At 39.9% G+C, this 26,831-nt stretch overlaps 1 protein-coding gene across 2 annotated transcripts in view; it reads left to right on the plus strand.

The window, feature by feature from the left end:
• TNIP3 (TNFAIP3 interacting protein 3) overlaps nt 1–26,831 on the plus strand; it is a 59,073-nt gene that overhangs the window by 11,113 nt on the left and 21,129 nt on the right. For both annotated transcript variants that reach the window (XM_012745866.3, XM_020283947.2), the window contains exons 2-7: nt 3,503–3,620; nt 15,684–15,770; nt 19,048–19,125; nt 20,636–20,701; nt 21,848–21,979; nt 24,012–24,140. In XM_012745866.3, coding sequence (XP_012601320.2) covers nt 3,503–3,620; nt 15,684–15,770; nt 19,048–19,125; nt 20,636–20,701; nt 21,848–21,979; nt 24,012–24,140 — 610 coding nt within the window. The remainder of the gene's footprint in view (nt 1–3,502; nt 3,621–15,683; nt 15,771–19,047; nt 19,126–20,635; nt 20,702–21,847; nt 21,980–24,011; nt 24,141–26,831) is intronic.

The following is a 26,831-nucleotide window of genomic DNA, read 5'->3' on the forward strand; positions in this document are numbered from 1 at the left end:
TTTAAAATTATTTTTCTTTTCTTTTCAGCAGTATACTAAATCCATGGTTCCTACTTTTCAAACTCGTTTGTTAGAACGGTGACTATGCCAGACCTTCAGAATAATAACAGTAATGTCGTTACAATGAGTATCGGTGACATGCCTGGCACTGTTCTAAGCCTTGTGCATGCAGTGTCACTAATACTACATTGTTTTCTTCTTTTTACAAACCAGGCCAATGGGGTTCACAGAGGTTCAAGGACTTACACCAGGTTCCACTGTTAGGTTCAACTTTAGAAGCCTATTCACTTTCTACTGCTTCAGGGGCACTTTCAGAGAATTCGTATGCTAAGTCTGAGGCACACTCATTATAGTGACCATGGTGATGGAAGTGACACTGGCAATGAGAAAAGAAAGTGAGTCCTACCTGCAGTGTCATCCCTGGAGCTCCACCCCTCCTGTGTCTTTTCAACTCCCTGCTGGGTCCCTGAGTGCTCAAGCTGTCTCCCTACCACTGGGGTGGGGTCAGCACGGAGACCCCTCACTCTCTCCATAGATGTGACCAAAGCTCCCCACCCCCTGGAACCACCACGTGGTCCTCTTCTCTTTGCTGTCACTTCTCCTCTTCCTGTAGTGGCCAAAGTCAACGAGGCTGAGGTCACCACACTAAGGCTCTGTCTGCACCACGTCCAGAAACCCACCGTCCCCCTGAGGGTCCCCCTTTGGCTGTGGTCCCAATGGGTCCCGATGCTGAACCATGCCCACAAGAGGGGGCGCAGGGCCCCAGCTCTGAGGCTGAGCCTTCATCCCCCTGTCCAGGTGCAAAGGGGAGGCGATGGCCATTGGCCTCTATGCGTGCTTGCTACTGATGCTGGGATGGTTTGGGAATCGTCACTGCATGTGATTATTTCTGGGGGAAGTCATTACCTTGAAATAGTGGACACTCGATTCATTATTGTTGAGTACCGAGGAACGCATATACTACTAGTATAAAAGAGCAAGGCAGCGTGAAGGCAGTAACAACCGAGCTGCCGTGTCCATTCTGAAGCTACTGCTAGTGTCTCCTCGCTCAATGATTTGGGTTTCGTTTTTATCCGTCATCCTATGAGTTTGAGGTTATTTGCCTACATCTTTTATTTTGTGATTAGAACATAAATTTAATCAGTAAGATCGAAATAGAGTGGATAAAACATAAGAGTGGAAAAGAATGACTAAAAGGGATGTTAATAGGAAATATTTGCCTATATTTTAGATAAACAACTAATGTGATGGTTAGATGTGCGTTAATGGTTAGGAGTTGTGGGTTAAACTTCCATCATGGAGTCGCAGGTACTCGGCAACAAAGACTTATTGAAGTCCTACCATGTGCCAGGACACAGAACAGCGAATAAAAATAGGCAAAGGCCCTTCCTTCATGGGACATATATGGTGGTGACGGAGAGGAAAAATAAATAAATCAGAAATCAAAAGGATTAGGAACTTCAGAGAAGAAAATGAAACGGAATTAAGGGACAATCATGATGGGGTTGAGAAACCCAGTGCGGATAATTCAGTCGGCAGAGGCTTTCTTGGCAAGGGGACGTGTGAGCGAGCACGTGGGTGAAGGGAGGGAGGAAGTCACTCACGCTAAGGCACAGCACATGCCAACGCCTAGCGCGGGAACTGTGCTTGGCACCTTCGGTCAAGCGTGATGGGGCAAACACGTCTGGAAGGAAAAGGAGCAAAAGATGAGATCAGAAAGCAGGCAAGCGATCCACATAGGTGGGGACTTGGAGATCAGAGTGGATCGCCTCCACAGGGTCCTGTCTGGGGTTTGAAACGCCTCAGCACAGGTTTGTCACAGAGGGATGTAGTGTCAGCAGTGTCGTGACCTCTCAGCAGGCAAGTCTGGTGGAGACAAGGTCAGGAAGCTACTGCAGGAGCTTAACATTCAATCTAGTTCACCTCTGTTGCTCTTTGGGAATCAGATCAATCTGAAAGATCTAGGGCAGTCACTAAAAGAAACTCTGTGGCTCTCCTCAAAGGGTTGTGGGAAACCTTGACGACATGTCCAAGCTCAATGCCAGGCACGTGCAACCCTTGGGGCCACAAAGGATTTGCCGTAGATGCAGTAGCCTGCATGTGACCATGGATGGCAAGTGGGACAGGAGGCATAGACATTTCACAGCTCGAAAGAAACAATAAATATAAATGTGAAGGTCAAGGTGCATATTTAGGGATTTTTGATGATAGAAAACAGAAACCAAGCAAAGCTAACTTTAAAAAAAAAAAAAGTAGGAGATAATTCCTTATAAAGATATGGAGTGGCTCACAGAATGCAAGGGTAGGACGGCAGCCAGGCCTTAGAAATGGCTGATTCTGAACGAGTACATTGTCAAGACTCTCTTCATCTCTCAGCTCTGCATTTCTCTACCCATCTGCTTCATTCTCAGCCCCTTCTGCACCCAGAAGAGAATCTCACTGGCCAAGCTGGGATCGCTTGTTTACTCTTGGTCCAATAAGTTACAACCAAGGAAACAAGGTCAAGACGCATCGGCGAGCATGGCCGTCACAGCCATGGGAGTCACTGTCACAGGAGGTGGATGGTTGGGCAGACACGTGATCAGGCCACCCATCTACCTATTTATTTTATTTGGAGCCAACTTTGAGAACTACTCCTGCAAGAATTCCTCCCCCAGTCCAATTTTTAGGGGGTGAGATAGGATGAGGCAGGCAAAAAAAAAGTATATATATAAAATTACACAGTTAGTGCATTTTTCTCGTGAGTTGTGTTTTTAATGAGAAAATTTCTCCATCATGCCAACACGATATAAAGGGAAAGAAAAATCTGATACGAGGAGAAGATCTGGTTTAAATCTCGGCATTATCAGTGAATGGTCAGTTCTCAGCTACATGAAGCCATTGGGCTACATTCTCCCTAAGGTAGCTTCCGGATACTCTTTGGCTATAAAATAATATTTCCATTTGGCAGCAAGTAATTGCTTAGGGATTTGTTCCCGGGTTAATTGAAGGTACGCAACAAAAATGGTTAAGACAGGGTATAGAATTCTACAGGTCTGAGTTTGATCTTGGCCTGCCAATATTTCACAGTTGACTTCACCTAAGTTAGCAAGTTAGTTAACTCCCTACTCAAGTTTGCTTGTCTGTAAAATGCAGGGACAGTGACAATTTCAATGGGTTGTTGTACCCATTGAATAAGAAAAATGTATTAAACTACCTGGCTCACTGTGGGCCCTCAGTTCTTGTCCTTGTTGTCATACTATGAAAATCTCTAAAATTGTCTGTGTCTTCCTTTACCACTTTGTATAAGTGTGCAAGTAGGGAAAAAAACCAAACTCTAAAACTCTTTCAAAGTACTTTTATGTCATGGACTAATGAAAACAAAATAAGGTTAGAGTCTGGGAGATTCTAGAGAGGTATCATGCACAAATAATACCTCCGTGTCATTCATACACTCACTCTACCCTTGAATAATTTTTAATTACCTTTGTAAAATGTGACTTCCCCATGTCCTCCGGGGCAGATGTGAAAGCATGGAGCTGGACAATCAAATCCGGGATCTGATTGAAAGAAATGCTTCCGATGCAAAAGGGGTCACCACGGAGGTCGTGCCATGTCCCAGAAATTCCTGTTCTCCAAAGGTAAGAAAACACCTTCTTTCTACTTCATCTCAATGTGCCCTTCAATAGTTTATTCACCAAGAAGGATCCATGGGGACAGTCCCCAAATCATTTACAGTCAGTCATATACTTCCTTGTCGCCTGAAGTGAAGCACTATAAAACTTGTACACAGTCACTTCCTGTTACTAAAGAAATCCTTCACAAAAGGCACCTTCCAGTTGAAAGTGTTCAGGCAGCTGCGACCACAAGAAAATGAGGAAGAGATCATGGTATTAGAAAGAATGTTTAATACCATGACAACTCTTTTTTTTGGGGGGGGGAAGTAACCCAGTTAGAGTAAACCCATTTAAATTGGGTTACTAAAATCAGCACAAATGCATGCTCATGTTTTTGTGTAGTTGGTGTTTTTGTTTTGTTTTAAGAAAAAAAAGGTTGTACTGATTAAAGGAGTTGTTTGACTTTTAACTTCCTCTTGTTTTAGGCTATTGATGTCTATGGTGCTTCATATAAGCAAATAAAATTCAAGGGTAAGCTCAAGCTAGGAACTCTGTGAACAACTTTCTAGAAATGCCTCATAAATTAACAACAGGAACTTGGACTCTGTAGTCCTCCCGAGTAGAAACCATCTTTAGTGATTATTACAAAAAAAAATATCTAATGAGTAGATTGACAGCATGGCTAGCATAAAAAAATAAAAGAATTTATACTTCTGTTTAAAAATAACTTTAGTTCTTTCTAAAGTAATTCATGCTCATTGTAGGCAATGAATATTGGATAAACAGAGAGAAAACTATAAACATCATGCAGAGATAGATTTACTGTGGAAATAATGGAATAGGGGTTCCCTTAAACAAATATTTATTTTTATAACTAATTTGTATCTATAAAATTGTATTTTTTTCCCTCTTAAAGGAGGTCCCAGAATTGTGGAAGCCTTGGGGACCTGCCCCTGAAACCAGAGAGTGTCCCTTAGCACTGGGGAACTTTCTGTGCTTTTTCACACACACAGCTGTTTTGTTACCTTTTTTCACTTGATACGTTATGAATACTCCTGTATCTCTTTCTTTCCTTCCTGTAGTAATTGGTACTGTGTACGTGCTACAGGTAGGCACTTTTTCCTGTTTAAAAACTCACTTCTTCCTGAAAAGGCTGTCTTTATTTTTGAAGTTACAAATGGACGTTTGTTAATGGGCAGGGTGTCAAAAAAGGCTTCTTTCTCCCCTTCCCTTCTGTTCTCCCCCTAGCTCCCGGCCCTCATCTATACACCTCTAACTCCCAACTAGAACTTCATTCCTTCTTGGAAATGTGTGCTTCCCCCATGACTTCCTTGTCTCACCCCAGGAAGAAATCTCATGGTGACAGTTTCAACCCCTCCGGTCCCCATCCTCACCTTCGCTGCCTGTCGCCCTCGTAGACCCACTGCTCGGGACTGGCCTCCCTCGAGATCCTCTTCTGGATCCTTCCCACACTCTTGACAAAATATTCTGTCTCTCTTTGGGGCTTACTGAAATTTGTGTCTCCCTCCAAGATATTTCTTCTTTGTCACCTCATTGATGAAATTTGCTCCCTCTCCCGCACTCCACCCACCCAGGTGAAGGAGAGCAACTTCGTAGCTGGTGTGTTCTCTCTTCCTTTGGAGTATGAGGCAGAGACCTCTACAGAGTGAGAGGGTAAGAAGTGAGGTCCAGGGTTTAAGGAAATTTGGGAGGGGGGCGGTAACAAAACAGTCACTGGGAGACAGGGAGGCACAAGAGATGAGTGAGAGTAAAGGGAGGTGCTGAGTAGCAGTGAGGACCAAGATGGGTTTGGTTTGAAAGCCCCCATGGTAAGGCCAATTGCTGAGCAGTGCTGGCATTACCATATCTTCAGTAGCTCAATTTCCTCGAACTACTGAAAGAAGCCTTTTTTGACACCCTACCCATTAACAAACATCCTCAATTTCCTTGCACCAGCTCAAAATGGGTGCACAATTATCCTCCTCTTTAAACGTACATGAAACCCCATGGTGGTTTTTTTTTTTTTTTTTTTTTTTTGAGACAGAGTCTCACTCTCTTGCCTGGGCTATAGTGCTGTGGTGTCAGCCTAGCTCACAGCAACCTCAAACTCCTGGGCTCAAGTGATCCTCCTGCCTTAGCCTCCCGTGTAGCTGGGACAACATGCATGTGCCAACATGCCTGGCTAATTTTTTCTATATATTTTTAGTTGGCCAATTAATTTCTTTCTATTTTTAGTAGAGACGGGGTCTCGCTCTTGCTCAGGCTGGTCTCGAACTCCTGACCTTGAGAGATCTGCCTGCCTGGGCCTCCCAGAGTGCTAGGACTACAGGCGTGAGCCACTGCGCCCAGCCCCCCCATAGTGTTTTATGGGTGATGTTCAAACTCTTACACAGAGCCAGCCTACTGATCACAGCATCCAAGACTCTCCCTCTTCTATTACACCACTAATACCTCTGCCTGGATAAATCCAATGGTCACCTTGCATCTATCTTTATTTTTCTCTTGTCCTCTCATCTGCATTTGACACTAGTCACTAATTCCACTTTCTTAAAATGTCTTAGTCCATTGACATCTGTAATATTGATCCCTGCTGCACGTCTGGTGTTGACCAGTGTCATGGTCCTTTCAGTTTTCCATTGTTTGGGTTTTTTTACTGCTGCCAATTGAGTGCCTACTGTGGGCCAGCACTTTGCAAAGCATTTCTGTACATTAGTCCACTTCATTTTTACCCCTCTACAGATGGGGAAATTGAGGGCCAATGAGGCTAAACAATTTTCTCATAGTCTTAAAGCTATTAATATCTAGATTCTGGACCTAAACTCAAATCTGTCTAACTAGAACCATCGCCCTATACTTCCTGTTTTTAATCCCCCTCTCTCACATATGGGTCATTTGGGAACTGGGCAGAGCTCAAGCTGGTATCAGGAACAATCCTGTCACCAGAGAAACCCCACCTCTCTGGGCGTGTAGGTGCTTTAGCGCCATACTTGGATCAAGCCACTGTGACTTTACTCTCTCCCCAAAGTAAACTATTCCGGAACAGCCCTTGGGAGTCTCCATTCCTTACCCCAGTAGACCTCCGCCATAGCCTTCTCAATTGTCCTCTGAAGGTATCTTTTAATATTTGATTCCTTGAGTAAACACTGGTGAGTTTCCTGCTGGAATCTCTGCTAAATTGCTATTTATGCCATAGCACTCTGCAGAAGGAAATCTTATATTCAGAACAAAACAAAAGCATTTACATTCTTGCTAAGATATTGGTAGAACTAAAAAAGATCTAAGAAAACATCTATTTGGGTAAGACAAGGGTGAGCCAGTGACAGAGGGTCTGTGGAAGGCTTTTTACATTGAATGAAGTGAGTATAAGAATGATAGGGTCAACTTCCTTTCCAGGAGCAGGAAATTATTTTTTTATGACTTTATAAGATGGGAAGGATGTGACTGAATACAGATGATACGATTCAATGAAAAAGCCTGAGATATATGTCAAGTTCTCTTTCTGCTCAACTACTATTGTCAAGAATACAGAAGGAGGGAGAATTACTATAAGAGAAATGAACAGATGGACTCACTGTTTTGAGGAAACAGGAAAACATTATTGATGGACATGAAGAACTCCATCAGCACAAAAGGACATTTCAATATTCTGGAAGAGTCGAAGAAGAAAGTTAGTGAACAAAGGTCATTTTGTCTTCTAGGTAAAGGAAAAATAATTGGCTAAGTGGGAATAATATTAAGATTCCAAAATGAGTGTTAAATGAAAGTTATAGACAAGCAAGATACAGTCCTAATACTATGAGAAACTTAATATATGAACCTACAGTTGTATGTCTTCAAGTACCAAAGGAAGGATGGAAGTCTTGAAATGTATTTCTTGGATAAACAAACACATTTGCAGTGATGTTTGGACACAAGGATGTAAGCTGGGAGTGGGGAAAAAAAGTGCCCACATCTTAAGAAGATCCACCAGAATCCAATTTGCTTAAGAACCTTCTCCTGTCTTTGGATTCTATTTTTTTCTGATTTTAACTTAGAAGCAGCACCAGAAATTGACCTTTAGTTACTTTGGACACAAGTCGAGGGAGGATATCCCAGAGGCTGGGGACACGCTTCTGAAAGTAAAAAGCCTTGAGAAACTGCTTTGGGTGGTTCAGAGATTATTATGAATTTATGACATTTCAAAAGATTATGGGGGAAAATCTCCTTACAAACTACAGTAAGTTGACAGGTGTTTTCTGTAACCACATTGATGAAAAAAAGATCTAGTTTTCCTTTCCTTTTTTCCCTTTATTGAAAACTAAGTTGGCTATTTTTTTATCAAAACAAAATTTTGATTAACGAAGTCTCGTTTTCTCATCTGTAAAATGGGATAAGACTATAAAGCGAGTAGAAGTGAGGAAGCACTAACGTGCTAAACTAACACAACATTATCATCTCTGTCATTGTCACCACCATTACAATGCCAATGGGTTTAGCTCGAGCCTCCCAGTTTTCTTTAATGGTTTTCTCTTACAATTAATGGCTTCCTCATTGTCTAATTTCAGTGGTTGTAGCTGTGGAAGCTTTGGTCCTTCCTATGACTATTAGTTTTTAGTCTTCTGATTCTAGAAGTACTATGAAACTTCAAAATTCAACTGATTTGTGGGTAAAGAGGCCAGGTTGTGTTTCCCAAAATATCACCATAGAGTTAGCTTGATTCCATGGAGAATTTATAACATATTTCTCCTTCCATTCATTTCAAGGATTTTAAAAAGTTTCCACTGCCCATGAATACTGGATATATATCCAAATAAGGAGATCTGGCTGTGTATGCCCAGCTGGAACTCTATTTTGTAAGCAAGTGTACCACTGGCCATTGCAGGAAAACAGAGACACAGATCTGTAAGCTAAAATGGGACCCCAAGACAAAAGAATTAAAACTCTTAAAAAACAAAGGAAACAAAAGCTCTCCCTAACTCTTGAGAGGCATCCACTTGTTGAACAGAAGGTTCTATACAAGATAGGAGAAGGGAGGCAACTGGAAAATGAATGGAGGCTCCCTCTCTGTTGATAAATAAGAAGCACTTTTCAGTAGGATGCTCACTTTATGACTCAAAGGGTGTCTGTTTCATCGCTGGGTGAATTTGCCCCAAGTTCTACAAAAGAGGGAGTCATAGAAAACCGGAAGATGCAGGTTGTCTTTTGAACGATGTAAGCAGTAGGTGGAAGAAGATTCCCTCTGTCTCAGTGGCAGCAACAGTCCTGGCAGCTCTAGTTTGGGTCACTGGTGCGGTCAATGGAACAGCAAGACAACGGATTTGGGGGGGTTGGTGGAGGAAGCCACCAAGACTTGAAGTGGAGAGTGGTATCTGTGGGGAAATTATAAAAGTTGATTAAAGTCTGTAAGGCCCCTAGGACCCTGCAAAGAGAAGAAATAGAATTCAGGATCTAGAGTTTCTACTAAATGGTATTATCAAATAATACCTTTTACCAAAGGTATTATCATGACTTTTGAAATGATCACTCTACCTTTGTCTTCTCCCAGACTTGTATAATTTCAGTAAGTATGATGTTTAAAAGAGTTCTCATCTACAGCAAAAAAAGAAAAAGAAAAAGAAAAAAAAATTCAGTAAGTAAATTTGAAGAAATTTTGAATATGTATCCCTTTTTGCTCAAGAAGAAGAATAGCATAAGTCTGTGGGCTAAGAAATTTGTAGACAATATTAAGGAAGCAAAATGTTTGGCTTGGGAGATATAGAAATAACATCTTCTTAAGAGTTTTTTTTTTTTTTAGCAAATGTGTTCTTTATGTTCTTGATCTGTTTAGCCTTGTGACAGGATGTGGATCTCTCTTAGGGACTTCCAAACCCAAGCTGGGTTTTGGAATCTAATGCCTTAATAAGCTTTCTTTTTCAAGTAAGCCTTCTATTTCTAGTTTAGTTGAAAATTTTTTTTAGTGGATGTGGGAAAGGTACAAGCAAAATGGACATGTCAGCTCTTGATGAAGAACACTCACATCATTCTAATATCTACCTTCTAGATAAAATATATCGTAAGACTCTTTGTACCTGACTTTTTACTTGTGGGGAAGTGAGGCATGACTCACAAAGTGTATGAATGTTTTCCTATGGGATTCTGGAATCAGTAGCAAAAAATTAGGCCCATTCTTCTTTTCTTTTTTTTGTCCCCAAGGAGGAAGATAGCTATATAAATTACTTTTTAAAATAATTTTTTTCTGCCATTAAAGAGAAATTAGCAAATGTTTGCAGTTTTTTCAGGGTAGGGTAGTGGGAGATTTTTTTTTTTTTTTGAGTCAGGCTCATTTGCAGATAAAATGCCCCCCATGTGTGCTCTTGGTCTCACCTGTATTTGGAGTCCTCATCATGGACAGGCTTCCTATAACCCTACACCATCTTAATATGCACATTTTCATTCTTAATTTTTGTTGTCTAAAAATAGTATCTAAATCTATGGTTATAGCATTGAAATAGTGCCTCAGGAAGAGGTTGGTCTTCTTTCACTTCCAGTGCCCACACTAATCCAGAAGATCCCTTGGCAGGAATAATGCAGAAAGGACTCCCTCATCAATGGAGTGGGCCCCTCAAGTCTTCAGATTTTCTATACAAGAAACAGAAAATACATGAGAAACACATGTGTTTTGCCCATCACCATATTCTAGTACATAGCACGATACAAGGTCGCCAGGCCATAATTGATCAATATTTATGATAAGAATGCTCACATGACTGAAGGTGAGGTCAACCCAGGGGCAAAGTACAAGAGAAAAACAAAGGGATCTATGTGAACATAAAATAATCAGAGATTCATTTCCTTCCTTCCAGAGAAGAACATTTTTTAAAAAATTCCAAACAAGATTACAATATTTGAAGGTTAACTTTCTCCTTTCTGTCCACTGGTGTTTGGCAGTAGAAATTCATCTCTAGGCAAACAGTGGTGGGAATTGGCAAGATTTTGTTTGAATATGACCTCAGAGCTCAAGCCAGGTCATATCTAACCCTCGAGAAAGCCCAATTTCCACGAAACTTTCTTGAATTCTATTCTTAACGGCTTAGGTTCCTGAATCAAAGAGGGAATGATATCTTATCCAAACATTTTTAGCTGTGTTAGTTCTTTGGGGGGTAATAAACCAGGAGAACTATTAATGAGTGAGTTCTTATATTGGTTCAGTCACTCACTTGTCATGTAATGATCAAGTCATTGGACAAGTCACTGGCAAGTCACTGACATCTCTAAACTTCAACTTTGTCCTGATTGACATCAAAAATGCCTCTTCTGACAACCTCATAGCACTGTTGTGAAGTTTGAAGCAGATAAAGTGTTTCAAACCACAGAATTGATTTTTACATGATTGTAATTTTCTTTGTTTACTACACTAAATTTAGTTTTAATCTAGGACCTCCATCCTGTCCCTTAGAAAATAATTTAATCTAGTTGATTACAGAAAATATCAGTCACTTTAGTGTTGTCTCAGACAATTTATATTTTCTGTGCAGTCCCATGCAGGAATTCTCCCTTTTTCCTTCTCACCATAATGATATCTAGGGGTGTGTGCAGCAGATCTTGTGAAATAATTTGGGTGGAATATTGCCAGATGTAGCAAAGAAAAATACAGAATGCTCACTTAACTTCAGATAAACAACAGACTGTTGTATGGGACATACCTACATAAAAAAACCTGTTGTCTATAAGAAATTCAAATTTGTCTGGATGTTCTGTATTTTTCTGGCAACTTCAGTGTGGAGGCGTCAGGGTTTCAATAACCTACCGTGTGACACCACCCATTGGCATAGATGTAATCTACCCTTATGGTGGCAATCACTTATGCTTCCAGGTCATTCGGCACATCTCCTATCCTTAGGTCCATGCTACTTTGTCTTCAGTTTGATGCGAGACTTCCTTCAATCCATTAAAACCTCAGTTAGCCACTTTTGCATCCTTCCCAGCAACATAGGAAATTTCTGGCTCTACTTCCACACCACTCTGGGCGTTGAGTTGTCTCAGGGCCTTTCTACCTAGACATGTCACTGGGCCCCATCACACGCTGGGGAAGGGAAATTCTCTTCAAGATGAACCTTCCCTGGACTTAACCGAGGGAGAAAGGCTGAAGCTGGCTCTGCTCTTTGATGTTCAATCTGGGCAGTTTGATAGGTGATGGTTGAGTCCCTAGAAGGAGGGGGACAGGGCTTAGTCTCCTCATGAGGACTGAGCAATGTTCAGGCAATATTCTTTTCCCTTCACCCCATCTTTTAAAAAATTTTCCCCAGGCTATGAAACCTACATCTACTCTTCTGGGGATGATGGTGGAAATGGTAAGGATAGGTTATATCGACTCTTTTTCTACCTTTTTTTCCCCCATCAGTTGTTCATGGCATAAATTTTTATGCCTTGATTCAGACTTTTCCCCTAACATTTTATATTATATTAAAACTTCGAGCATACAGCAAATGTGAAAGGATTCTACGGTGTGCACCCATATACCCACCCTCTAAATTCTGCCACTAACATTTTATGCAATTTGTTCGCCACGGAGCTATCCACTTATCCACCCCTCTTTTCATCCATTGACCCATGCTACTTGTTGACACATTTTAAAATAAATTGCACAAAAGCAATTAACTTTGAAATTAAAAAGAAATTATTTTGAAAACACTAGCTCTTGCAATTCAAAGGTTTGGTCTGCAGAATGGTCTCTGGAGTTTGGAGAGTCAATTTTGAAACTCAAAGGCCAAATGGAGGCCTTTTCCCCTAAAAATGGGAAATGTATGACAAAGTTAATCAGGCTTGAGGCAAAAAATATCTCTTATGGAGCAGCGAAAGGATTGGTTACATAAAATAAAGAGTAGTATGTGTTTTGGGGGTCATCAGTTAATACTTCAAGACATTTATTTATCTTATAATATGTTATATAGCACTATGAAAGTATAAGAAATATTATTGAAGATCCATGCCTTTGAAAAATCTCCCTATAGCATGTATAATGTTTATTTATTAAATATTAACCAAGATTAAGTGAAAACATTTTAAAGGAAGTTTTGTGTGGAGGTTAAATAATGTTGATCGCATAACCAAAATAGGAATGTGTGAAATATTCACCTATAACATGACTATTTTTTGTAGAGACAGGGTCTTGCTATTGTTGCTCAGACTGGCTTCGAACGACTGGCCTCAAGTGATTCTCCTGCCTAAGTCTCCCACAATGCTAGAATTACAGATGTGAGCCACCATGTCAGGCCCAAAGAAAATTTTTTAATTCCTATTCTATAAGGCTATAAAGAAAAAAGCCATGTTTATTTTACTTGCCAAAAAATGCCTCCAAGAATTTATAGAGATGTGATGCTGTCCTCTTGGACTGTTTTTGAAAGAAGTATTGTTAACTAGAAGGATGTCAACTACGACCAGTGACTGGTATAGTTCCTTGTTCCTTTCTTGCATCACATTTCTTTTTGTGATTTTTTCCCCTATGTATAACTATAATAAAATACATAATATTTTGGTAACTTCAGAAATGAGGACTTTTAAAAATAGCCTTGGGAACATGGAGTACTTCATTTCTCTCAAACCAAACTTGGGGTTCTTTGGAAGAGTTATTATTTATTCATAAATAACCACATGGCTCTTTGAGCTAATAGAAAAATCTGTTTGTTGTTCATCTATCTGCATAGCAGAAGAGGCAAAGGAATTGTAATGGAAATACAAAGGTGTAGGATTTCCATTCAATAGAAGCCATCACACCCAGCGATGCGTGCATCAGAATACCTTCACAGGGGAGACTCAAGAGACAGCAATGCCAAGGATATTTCCTGGCAAGAAAATGTTCTTTCAAACCACTTTTCTAGGTCTTCCCACATCCACTGGGTTATTACTACCAAATACAAAGACAAGGCTGAAGGAAACCTTAAACTATATACAACTATGTGTGTGCGTGTGCGCGTGTGTGTGTGTGTGCATTTCAGGAGAAAAATAGTTTCATGTTAGGGTTTTTTTTTCTTTTCTCATGAGCAGTTTTAGTGTTGATAAAGTGTCACTCTCCAGGAAATCTCTGCTTCTACCCGCTAAAGTCAGATCCTATGTGAGTTATAACTTTTACTTTTAGAACTTGGAGTGAACAATTTGATTCCCACCTGTAGTTTTGGATACTGCCTTAAGGCAACTTCACTCCTTCTCACTCAAGTGTACCCCTGAAACAGACCAAGAAACCAGCAGAAAGTACATACACACACACACACACACACACACAAACTAGTCATCCATTTAGTCATTCAGCAAGACGTGCTAAACATCTGTTGTGCGCCAGGCAGCTCGTGGCCAGGGTACTGCGGATGCAGAGGTGAACACAGCAACACACAAACACAACATTGGAATGCTTAGTGAAGTGCTCTTTTGGGCTGGTTACTGAAGGCCAACAGAGGGTCAGAGGACAAGAGAAGCATTAACTGGATTTTCCAGGTCACCAGTTTGGAGGGACGGCCCGGAGAGGGGATGCTGAAGGTGGTAAGAACAGCATGCACAAGGGCGCGGGGTGTAGAACTGACTCCTTTCAGGAAATGGAGGTCAGTCGGTATGGCTGGAGCGCAGGGGAGAGCTGGAAAGTGGGGGGAGACAATAAGGATAAAGAGAGGGCCAAATCTTGGATACCCAATAAATGATTCCTTTTTGGAGAGTTTGAATTTTAGGAGTTTTAGGCTTTATCCTACATCTATGGGGATGTTTCATAGGCAAGTCTAATGAAAAATTTTTAGTGATGGACTGTAAATTCTTTCTTTTCTCTTTTCAGCAACACGTTCTTTACATCTTTGTATTCTTTGCCTCTTTAATTGCTCCCTTTCCTCCAGGTCCAGAATGAAGTCTTCTGCTCCATCGTGGTTCATTTGTCTACCCCTAAGTATGTCTCATTTCTGTTTTACCTGCACTACCTGTTGGTGTGCCATCACGCTGAGGCCCTGCAAAATGACAGGAGCCAGCTAATGAAAGCTACAATGTTAGTGCAAAAAAAAAGATTTAACTTCAGTTGAGTCATGGAGAAAATCTGGACCTGGCCTACAGAAAAGATAGTTTCTTTTTTTTTTTTTTTTGAGACAGAGTTTCAATCTGTTGCCTGGGCTAGAGTGGCATCAGCGTAGCTCACCGCAACCTCAAACTCCTGGGCTCAAGCGATCCTCCTGCCTCAGCCTCCTCAGTAGCTGGGACTACAGGCATGCGCCACCATGCCCGGCTAATTTTTTCTGTATATACTTTTAGTTGTCCAGCTACTTTCTTGTTTTTAGTAGAGACATGGTCTCGCTCTTGCTCAGGCTGGTCTTGGACTCCTGAGCTCAAACCATCTGTCCGCCTCGCCTCATCCTCCCAGAGTGCTAGGATTACGGGTGTGAGCCACCCCAACGGCCAGAAGATAGTCTTAAACTTGAGAACCAAGTTTAAACATTCTGCCAATAAAGAAGATTAGATTAGCAAACAATGCCCCCCCTTTTTTTTTGCAATAAATTATTTTCTCTTTTAGGTGCATAAGAATTGGTAGCACTTATAGAATTATGTATGACTCATTAAGTTCTACAAATCTAAATTCATATTTAGAAGGCATTGCCAGAAAACCTTGCCATTAGGGAAACAAGTAACCGAGGTGTCAAAAACTCAGCAGTTACCTAATTGCTCTGGGAAACACAATGAATTTATAGCAGTTAGGCTACTGAGTAAAGACTTGGATTGCCCAGGCTTTCTGTGGTAGTGAACTTCCTCCTCCAGTGGGAGAAACTGCCAGTAAAGGAAGAATGACAATTTACATACCAGAGCAAGGCTGATCTGCCCCAGGCCTTAGTCACAGCCTGCCCGTTTGAGACATCCTGGGAAATCCCTATTTGGAAGAGAAGAAAAGTTAAAATCACAGCTGCTGTGCTTACAACCTTATTCTGTGTAATTCATATCCAGAGTTACTTCTGTTTATTTTTAATGAAAAACGATTGCTATTATCTTTTATCATGAGTTAACTGTGATGCATGCTTTTAAAATTTTGTATATTTGCTCTCACCCTAAAAGATACCATAAGAGACTTTTTTCCTCTTTTTTTTTCTTTTTTTTCCGATGCTTTCCAAGACTCCAGGAAAAACGGCTTCCATGGCATATCTTGTACAGGACACATCTAGAATGAGTGCTGCAGAAAGTTCTGTGGAACATCCAGAGGTAAGAACACATTTCTACGGGATGAATTGACTACACAGTAGCATTTCTAGCAGTTAATTGTGCATTGATTAAGAGTAGAAACAGCTAGTTTGATTTTTTTTTTTTATTTTTTTTTTTAGCTAAGATGTGCTCTGTATTTTTAATCAATGTTATTTAACACAGAAAAAGTATCTGGGTAACTGGTGCATTGTCTTTAACCTCTCTGGGCTACATTTTTTCTTTTACAAAATGAGAGGGTTAAATCTGTCAAAATTACTTTTGGCCTCCCAATTCCATGGGTTCCATATTTTGCTCTTGATTTATAGGAATTTAGTTCAGTATAAAATGTAAAAAAGAATATTGATATGGTTACAAATAGAACATATGATAGCAATAGAGTATCTATAGTAAAATGTTTACATATTTACAACTGATATTGTTATTTTTCTTCAGTTATTGCAATAGATACTTGTCAATTGAATGAATGAAGTAAAGTGCTTTCTTAAAGTTTTTTTTTTTTTTGAGCTAATCAAGGTATAATGGGAAACTAAGTGGAACTCTTTTGTTCATTTAGGTATTTAATGTAGTAGTGTCAGACCTTAAATATACTAGAAATTGGTATGGCTGTTATGGTAGAGAAAGAAATGCCTAGAAACTTTGAACACAGATTATACTTTATAGGCAATAATCATAGGGAATTATTTATAGGGAATAATTGCTCTGTAAGCAGACCCTTACTAGAACCAGTGACTAAAAATCTTTATTTGATAATTTCACTAGCAACTGGAAAGCAACGTAAATACAAATGAAAAGTTACCACAAGCCTTTGTGTTTGATTTATTTCACTTCATTTTAATATACAGCTGAGACATATGCATCAGGATAAAATGTTGCTTAATCTCCAGTGAAAACCCTGGTGACACATTCTAGGCTTACGAGCCATTCCTATTCACCGTGCTTTCTAGATTTCCTCCCTCCTCTCCTCTCCCACTTTTAACTGAGTATACTTCTGAGTTTCAGAAATCAGTACTCCTACAGTTACAAATAGATTCTCTTGCAGATTCAGTAACTAGCTTTTCAGTAATTCTTGTTTATAAAATAAAAATCAAGGGTCAAATATTTTACACTTTTCTTCCAGAGAAAATTATTTATGAAGAAAAAAAAAAAAAAGCACTGTCTTATCATTCTATACCTGGATTCCCAGAAGGCAGGGACATGTAAACGTTTGCTGGTTTCAGATCTTTGCCTGCATCATAAATAGAGAGGACCCAAAATTCATGTTTCCAACCATGGTCTAGGATGGAAGGATCTTGGACTTTAGCATGAATCAGCATTACCTAGGAAATGTATTAAAAACAGATGTGTCCTGGCTCCCCTTCTAGAAATTCTGAGCCATTGTTCATGAGGATCTGTATTTAGCCAGCTCGGTGGTACTTTGATGCACTCCTACGGTGGGTGAGAATCGCTGTTTTGAAATCCAGTCTCACTGCATCTCTGTCTCGTAGCATTTTTCAGATTAAAGATACTTAATGTTTATTCTGTTGTAATCCAGAGTGGGTCCAGTTTCTTAGAAATCTTCCCCCAAAACAGAAGGTCCGATGACAGGGCCCAACACATTTGACACCTGGGGTTTGAGGTCACTCTTGCTGCTTAGCCAAACCAGCTTCTTGAGATCAAGAGCAAATATAATTATTCTGAATTTATTGACCCACAGAAGACCATCTCTTTTAAAACGTGGTCTTCCTTATACCACAGGTCTAAGAAGAGGCCAAGGAAATGAAAAACACTATCTATACAGATGTAAAATATCATCAAACCCTAAAATGCTGAAACATAAGTATAAACAGAGAAAAGATAAAAAATACAGTCTTATAAATCATTTCTAGTGAAAAAAAGTCCTTGAACTCCTATGGTGATTGCAAAAGAGCTTTTTCCTGTAAACATTTTGGGCAAAGATCGACATGTTTCAAAAATATTTCTTCATTGTTCATTAATATCTTTAAGTGCTTTTGTAGTCCACAGTAACTATTGAGCCTGAAACTGAACACAGGTTTAGGGGCGACCGTCACCACCCAGTTCATTGTGTTACTTACATTACTCGGAGATGAGATGGTAATAAGAATATTGGAGTTACAGTAAAGGAATCAGTCCTGTATTTAAATCAGTTTTGCTGGCAGTGAATTTAGGCAGATGGTAGTTTCTAGAGCTTTTGAGCTTTCTTTAAATGAATACTCCCATTTCTGAAAAAAATATGTCCAAAAAGAAAGGTGGTTAACTTTTTCATTATGCCAATAATTTATAATCAATCTAAATTTATAAGCTAGTGGCTTTATTTAAGGAGCTGACTAAAGTTACACAGTACCAGATAATCTATGCCCACCTCTATAACATACTTGTGTCATAGTCATTGAAGTTTCTTGGTTCGGTTTGGTTTTGGGTGGTTTTTTTCCTTTTGTTTGTTTTGTTTTTGTTTTTTTAGAGACAGAGTCTCCCTCTGTCACCCAGGCTGGAGTGCAGTGGCCTAATCATAGTTCACTGTAACCTCAGACTCTTGTGCTCAAGCCATCCTCCTGCCTTAGCCTTCAAATAGCTGGGACTACAGGTGTGTGCCACCATGCACTGCTGTAGTTTTTAATTTTTTTTTTTTTTTTTTGAGACAGGGTCTCGCTATGTTGCCCAGGCTAGTGCTGGGATTACAGGTGTGAGCCACCACATTTGGCATTGAAGTAGTTAACTTATTAGTTCTGGAATCAACTTGCCACATTTTAGCTGTATGTGTTCGTTATTCTTGATGGTTCTATCACTCCTCTGACTTTTGCTAGGGCTACTCTTCAGAATCTTACTCATATACACGTTCATGGGCATAGCTATAAAAATGACTTTTTAGAAATGTATACTATGTAAATGCCTAAAATGTACCCATGAAACTTACCTGATTTCTATAAGCCATTATACTCTGAATTGTCATTTTTTGGGAAAAGATTGAATCCAAATTCATGAAATTTGAAATTCTAATCTGTGGCTTGCCCATTACAGTATATAGATACATTTATAATTTATTAGAGAATTATTTGGGTAACTAATCCATATAAAGGAGCCTAAAATATGATATGAAGCTGATTCATCAACAAGTTACTATGAAGGACTTACAGCGTGAGGATTTTTACTGCTAGAATCAGGCATTTTTATAAATCACAACATGAGAGTTGGCCAAATGCATGAGGTTTGTGAAGGACAGTATTTCTCCTGCTTACTTTGTAGACTTTTGTTTCAATCTTCTTTTTTTGTTTGTTTTCAGTGTGCTCAGTCATCAAGAACAAACTTGACACATTGTCTTGAACAAAAGATAAGGTGCTTGGAAAAACAAAGAAAAGAGGTAATTTAGAAATAGTAGTTGAAGCCACATGTGCTGTGGATTAATGCTCAGAATAAAATAGTGTATCACCTCATGCTTTTTGTTTTTATCAGGCAATAGTATTTATCTCTAGAATTCTAGACTGCATGTTTGGAAAGCAAGTGCTTTTTTCTTATTCACCCACATATCTTTACTCATTCTATCAGTGTTTGTGCAATGATGAATGAGAAATAACAAAGTCATGAATCTGGTCATTATAATATTAATTTTCTGAAAACTTAGATCTTTCTTTCACATGGACCATGTGAGCTTATCACTTGTACCCTTTATGCCTTGCAACTTGACACACCTTGAAACTCAAAGTGACAAAGGCTTTATAAGCACAGTTGACTTGTAATTTTGTAATTCCTTTTCTAACTCATTCTATGTATTATTTAATACACCTTTCTTTTCTTCTATAGTGCCTTCTATTCCTCTTTGATACTGCATTGATATTGTGCCCATCTGGAAAATTACTGAACTATGGCAGAGTAATGTTACTATAGCATAGAAATATGAATCCCTAAAATGCCAGATCAGGTATATTTATATGATAATATTATACAGTCTTATACTAAATAACCATATCTATTTCCAGTGTAGGAGGTATCTAGTAACTGCCACTCTGGATTAGGTATTTTGTCTTTTTAATTTGGAGAAGGCCTTGCTATTTTTTAGTCATGTGACTTATCTTCTCAGTCTCTGTTCCATATTGATAAGTGCTGGAATTTCTCTTAATGTAGGAAGCTGTGAGCTTCCCCTACAAAAATACTGAAACACAGATCATAGTGTTCTTTCTGTCTTCTAATTAGCAGATAATTTTAATATCCTTAAATTGTTTGCTGCCTAAAATTTTTCTAAATATTGTCTTAGGATGAAACTGTTATTCCTTGAAATCTATACTTTCAAAAAGGTGATATCCATTTGGGCATATATTACAAATCATGTGTTAATCTTTTAAAGCACATTATTCCAAGCAAATGATTATCAGTTAATGGAATCTAGGATTTGTTAATACAAATTCTGTCTTAAAGGAGCTGGAAAAAATATTTCATTATAATAATCGGTGTAAACACATAGACCAATATGGAAAGGTTTGGAAAAAGACCCTTCATACATTAAGAAATCTTACAAAGTGCTATCATTACTTACAAATTTTTACTAGATTCTGATTGGATTGAATGAAGAAGATGACAATTCAAATAACTAAGAAAAGTTAAACGTTGCTGATAAACTGTTTGACTGATTTGTCAAGATGTATTTAAGACTTAATAGTTTTTCATACATGGATCAATTACTAAAAGATGATTCTAATGAGAGTGAGAGTGTGTCCAATTAAATTATCCTAGCCCAATCAGAACTTGGTGGAAGGAATCTCATCTTCACTCATGGTTTCCAAAATCTCAGTAAGGCCAAAAAGTGATTTCATTTTGGCCAAATTTCCAGATGGGCAGACATTCTTTTTTGATTCACCAAATTTTAATAATTTCAGCTCCTGGAAGTTAACCAGCAATGGGATCAGCAATTTAGAAGTATGAAAAAGTTGTATGAAAGAAAGGTAGGCACCTCTCTCGATTTCGTATTTTCTTGAAACCAATAATCCTGGTGGAGCCAAGAGTGTGAAGATTCATTGATTTCAGCTACGGAGAGATTGGTGGATAGCCAACTGCTGAAAAACGAGGGAGGGATGCTGAGTGTATTATTGGCCTCTTGGTATTGAAGATTAATGATCAGTGTCAGTGAATTATCTTGAGCTGGCTAAAGAAATGTGCTAAAAACAGCCCCCAGCAATGTCTCGGGAGTTCTTACGCACATTTATTACGGTTCATCGAGTATCCCGGCCTCAGCTGTGTTATGAATACAAGCAGCCATAAACACACAAGTTATGTGTGCAGCGAGAGATGGTTTAAAGTTCACACCGTTTTATGCAAGTCTAGCTCTAATTATTTAACTAGATAGCAATAGCTATTTTCCACAGCTGCAGAAACCAACAGCGGCAACAGTGAAAGTGTGAGGAAAAACGGGGCATCCCCCACTTCCCTCCAAAGCACACTTGCTGTCAAGAAGCTTTTGCTTTGGTGAGAAAGGAACATTTTGGAGAAAATCTCCTTTAATAGGTAAAAGACGATTTACAATGTAAAAATCATTCTGTCTTCAAAAAGAGAAAGTAAATTCCCCTAAATAAAGGAAACTTGACCACAAGTGAGTAATACAGCAGCTTGTGTCCCATTGTTTCCCACTATGATACCCAGAAGACTAAATTTGAAATGCACTGCCTGGGGCAACGTCCCGGCCACCTCGCGGCGTCCGCGTCTTCCCGGGCGGCGCGCACGTGGGAACGCGTGTAGGCGACCGGGTCGCACCCGTCCCGGAAGTCCAGTCAGGAGTCAGACTAAAGGCCATGTCCGTTTTTCTCTGGTGTGGGCGTATTCTACCGGCCCCGACGCTCGTCGCCTTTTTGCCAGGCTCGCCGTGAGAGCCCAGAGCAGAATGACAAGCCGGGGGACGCGGCTGCGGCCACAGCCGTCGTCCCCGCGGGGCGCGCCGGGGCAGCGGGAAGCGCGAGGAAGCGAGGGGACAGGCGCGCGCGCTCCGCCGCGGAGCGTCTCCCTCAGACGGGAAGTGGCGCTCTGCGTGTGGCGGGGCGCGTCCGTCGCCGCGCGGGCCCGGGCGGAGTGGCGACTGTCTGTGAACGCCTCCCCAGGTCGCGGAGCTGCAGACGCAACTGGACGCCGCGGAAGGACGGCTCAGCGCGCCCGACGGGGAGCGGCGGCCGCAGCGCCCGAGGGACGGCGACGGGCCGCGCGGCCCCACCCGGAACCCGCCGCGCGAGGAGGTGGGCGGCGCCGGACGGTGGAAGCGGGGCGCCGTGTCCAAACCCCGGCCGAGTGACGCCGGCGCGCGGGGCGCGGGGCGCCGGGCCGTGGCTGGGCGACAGCTCTTTGCTGCTGTCTATCCAGGGCACTTCAGCTTAGACGAAAATTAATTATTTCTGCTTTTATTCACATTTATTATTTTTATTACTACTGTTAATAATTACTAATAACATAGCAGTTCCTTGCATTTGCACAGTATAGCTTACAGACACTTTACAAACAGGTATTACGTTTGTAATCATAAAAAAATAACATTTTTAGAAGCACTTCGGCCTCATTACCTCATTTAACATTCTCAGGCCACCCGTGAGGAAAATGTTATTTTTGCCGTATTAAAGATGAGGAAGCATTTGTGCATATTTAAAACATGCACAAATCTTAAGGCAGTGTTTAAAATCAGCACAGAACATGCCAGTCCAGGTTTTCCTACCTTGCTAAGGATGTGTTTGTCATAGTGAGTAAGGAAAACGGCTTTTGACAACTCCTTTTCAGCCATGTAGAAGTCATTTCCTTTTCCAATTACACCTGACCAGGAATCTTTGTAATTTTTTCCCTGTGCAGTTGGGACCATTTTCTAGTTAGAATAATTTTCTCTTAAATTAGAAAATGATTGGTTCATTTTTTAGGTATATAGACCCATTCTATTTAAAAGCAAATAAAAAAGTTTTTGCTTTTAATGACAATGAATTACCTAAAGTGGATATTTAAAATTTAATAGTTGTATCGGGAAATATTAATTACTAAAATAACATAGTTTAATATGTGTATTAGCTGTTTTCTTATTTTGAGTTACCTAAATTCTGCAATATTTATTTTACCCGGTTAAGATCTCAATCTCATTAAGAATCCAATTTGCTTGACAAAGCATTTACTGGTATATAGTAATCTAGTATATAAAATTCTAGTAATCTAGTATATAAAATCTAGTATATAATCTAGTATATAAAATTAAGAGATAGGGGACATTGTCTGAATTCAGAGCCTATTAGTATCTAGGCAGCTAACCTTCAGTCATTTAATACACTAGATTTCTTGATAAAGATCTAAAAAATGGAAGAGTGGTGGCAATTGGAGTAGTTGATTTCTACTTTTTAAAAATAATAATGACAACAATGTAGTACTCTGATTACTTATCTATAGTGAAGGGTCTTATTTGCCTACAAATTATTCTCTTCTCTCACTCTCTAGTACAGAATGTTGCAGGATTGAGCTTTGAGATAGAGTCTTGTTTTGTTGCAATGACAGTTTTTTTCTTTTTAGCAATTTCAACTACTTTTCTTTCTTTCTTTTTTTTTTTTTTTTGAGACAGAGTCTCACTTTGTTGCCCAGGCTAGAGTGAGTGCCGTGGCATCAGCCTGGCTCACAGCAACCTCAATCTCCGGGGCTCAGCGATCCTACTGCCTCAGCCTCCCGAGTAGCTGGGACTACAGGCATGCGCCACCATGCCCGGCTAATTTTTTGTATATATATTTTTAGTTGGTCAATTAATTTATTTCTATTTTTGGTAGAGACGGGGTCTCCCTCAGGCTGGTTTCGAACTCCTGACCTTGAGCAATCCGCCCGCCTCGGCCTCCCAAAGTGCTAGGATTACAGGCGTGAGCCACCACGCCCGGCCTTCAACTACTTTTCTGAATCACTTATCCATCACTTAGTATATAGGAACTTGTTTATTCTGCAGACCCATTTATTTGACTATTGAAAGTAAAACTTGGGGATCTTGAGTTTTTTTCTAGAGTCACAAAACTTCTAAACTACTCCAATAAGTTTTGATAAAAGATGGATTTCTTCAATCCTAATCTTGTCCTTTACCCAAAGGATATTGCTCAAATGGAATGTTAAATGAAAATCTTGCAGGTTCTGTTATTATTATATTTCAGAAGGGTGCCCCTCTCAATCTACCATAGCAGCTTTTTCTACAATATATGACTTTTTCTACAATATCTCATTTGACATTTATTGAGTTTGATTTTATTTTCTTGCTCTTTACCTCAGAAGGAAAAGGAAAGCCTAAATGAAGAATTACATGAATTGAAGAAAGAGAATAAGCGTTTGAAGGAAAAAAATGCTCTTGCAAACAAGAAGAAGGAACATTTAGAATGTGAAATAAGACGCCTCAATAAGGTATTAGACCAACTCAAGCATGGGAGATCAAAATGAGAGGTCCCTGTGTAAGAACACATTCCTACTAAGAGTCACAACAAAATCTAGCCTGCAACATGGGGCCCAGCCTTGGGGGCTTGCACAAGACTTTTCTCTGTAATTTTAGAAATCACTCATGTCTGCAGCTTTCAGCCATACCTGGGTAAGGACGCTTTAGGGAATTTATGTCCCTGCAAAGAATCATCATGAAAAAGAGAAGTGAAAAATTATAGACGATAAGAACTGTTTTTTTGTTGTTGTTTTTTTTTTTTTAGTTTGAAGAACCACATAAAGCAAGCGGGTGTTTGCGAACAGTAACGTATTTCTTGGTCAACCACAAAAGCTTCCTGAGGAAACAAGCTGCTCTTTAAAATGATAGCCATGGAGCTGGGTGTGATGCACACTATATGGAAGCCGGCTAAATGCCAGACCCAAGGCTGAGATGGTGGCTCTCCTGAGTGCAAGCCTAAAACCCACTTTTATTGGGGGCAGGTGGTGGGGAGGGGTCAGGAATAGTCAAGGCTTTTAGGAATATGCAAGTGGTTTACTACCTTAACTCCAGCGTAATTCTTCAAAGGGGCAGCCTGTGAGTTGCTGCAAAAGGATGATGTGTGTGTGTGTTTGGTTTTATGGACTAATTATTTAATTATAAGGGGGGAAGAGGTTGATGACTCGTTTAGGGAAAAAATAAAAAATCCTTTGCTGTCAACTTCCAAGAGCCCAGCCATACATGGAACATAGGAATGCTGTAGCACATGGTTGAGTTGAGATATGCATCTCTCAACTAGATATCTCATGACCAAAGCCATAGAAATTGTCTTTCTTCTAAGAGGAGAGTAGGTATTTGGCCTTGAAAATGTGCTCAAACCCTGCATTTTGGAGTGAATGCCCATGGCTGTAGTTAACCAGAGTTCAGAGGTGTCATTTAAAGGTCCTCAAAGTGTTAAGCATGTGCCCGCATAGTTGATATGCTTTGCAAATGTGACCCTGTATTAGATCTGTTTGTGGAACAAGTTATTTGTCAGGAGAAAATGGGAAAGTGGAGATTGGCTTCCTAAACAAATAAAAGGACACTTAAAGCCAGAAGAGAAGGCCGGGCGCGGTGGCTCACGCCTGTAATCCTAGCTCTTGGGAGGCCGAGGCGGGCGGATTGCTCAAGGTCAGGAGTTCAAAACCAGCCTGAGTAAGAGCGAGACCCCGTCTCTAATATAAATAGAAAGAAATTAATTGGCCAACTGACATATATATAAAAAATTAGCCGGGGATGGTGGCTCATGCCTGTAGTCCCAGCTACTCGGGAGGCTGAGGCAGAAGGATCGCTCGAGCCCAGGAGTTTGAGGTTGCTGTGAGCTAGGCTGACGCCACGGCACTCACTCTAGCCTGGACAACAAAGCGAGACTCTGTCTCAAAAAAAAAAAAAAAAAAAAAAAAAAAGCCAGAAGAGATTTCATCCCACATAGCTATCTACACCTTAAACTGCCACTTAAAAACATAGATATTAAGTGGTAGTTATGAAAAGAGATTTTTTTTCTCATTTAGCACATGTATTGGAAGATCACGAAGTAGAAGATGTTATTGTTCTTCTATTTTACAATGAGCATTTTTCTTTTCTTTTTTACCACTGTGATAGAAGTTACTCAAAATGTCGATTTCAGCAGCTGATTACGCACACCGTGCCTCACAGCATGGAATTTGGGGCCTACCCTATTTGCACAAGCTGACTGCCTGCTGACCCATTCACTCAGCAAAAATTTGTAATATGTCAGCCTAGTAATTAACTTGTGATTATCAGAGGTTCACACAACTGTGTACTCCATCTAGTTTATTTGCTTTGAAGAAAATACCCAACGGTTTTATTTTCATCCGGCTCTTGAAGAGAAGCCAGATGTTTAACCAAAGTGAGAAAAATTACCTGAGGCCTGTGCCACCCATGGGCAAAATCAGTTTGTCTGACATCTCACCATTATGAGGTGGGCAGGTCTGCTTAGTATATCTGCAACCACAGCAAATAGCTGTTCTAGAATAGATCATAGGTGTTTGTTCAAAGAAGTTGGGATAAATGTCTATGAGACTTACCTTTAATTTATGACTCATTTGCAAAATTTCTAGAATGCTGAATAGCATGACAGTAGGGAATTCAAATGACAAGTTCCACAAAAACAGTCTATTTGTAGGTGTAGGATAAGGAACCAGTGCATTCAATTGCCATTGTTCAGTTGGCTCATCCCACCCCAGACTCTATCACTATGCAAACGCTTAAAAAAAATGTTTAACTATTCTGATACTTCCTAGAGCTTAGTATAAATCCTCACAAAGCATAAATCACTAAACAACTTTATCAGGCTGGACAATATTCATAGATTCTAAGACATTCTATTTAATAATTTCTAGTCTGTCCACTTATACTCAAGACCACTAATTTGCTTTTCCTTTCCTACGTTTATGACCATATTGTATAGTCATGCAGCAGAGTGAGTTACCACAAATATCATCAAACAGACATCACTGAAGTTACTAAAGAAATACAGAAGAAGTGAATTCTTCTTAGAGCTCTGAAAATGAACCTATTCTATTTACAGAGGACTCATTTGCTAATGAGCAAGTAGTCACATTGTGGGCTCTGAGGCTATAACACGAGAAGTTTTCCATCACAACATTTGGAAGTCATTTTTA

This window comes from Microcebus murinus, chromosome 27, assembly GCF_040939455.1.
Source record: "Microcebus murinus isolate Inina chromosome 27, M.murinus_Inina_mat1.0, whole genome shotgun sequence".
In the NCBI taxonomy this organism is placed as follows: domain Eukaryota; kingdom Metazoa; phylum Chordata; class Mammalia; order Primates; family Cheirogaleidae; genus Microcebus; species Microcebus murinus.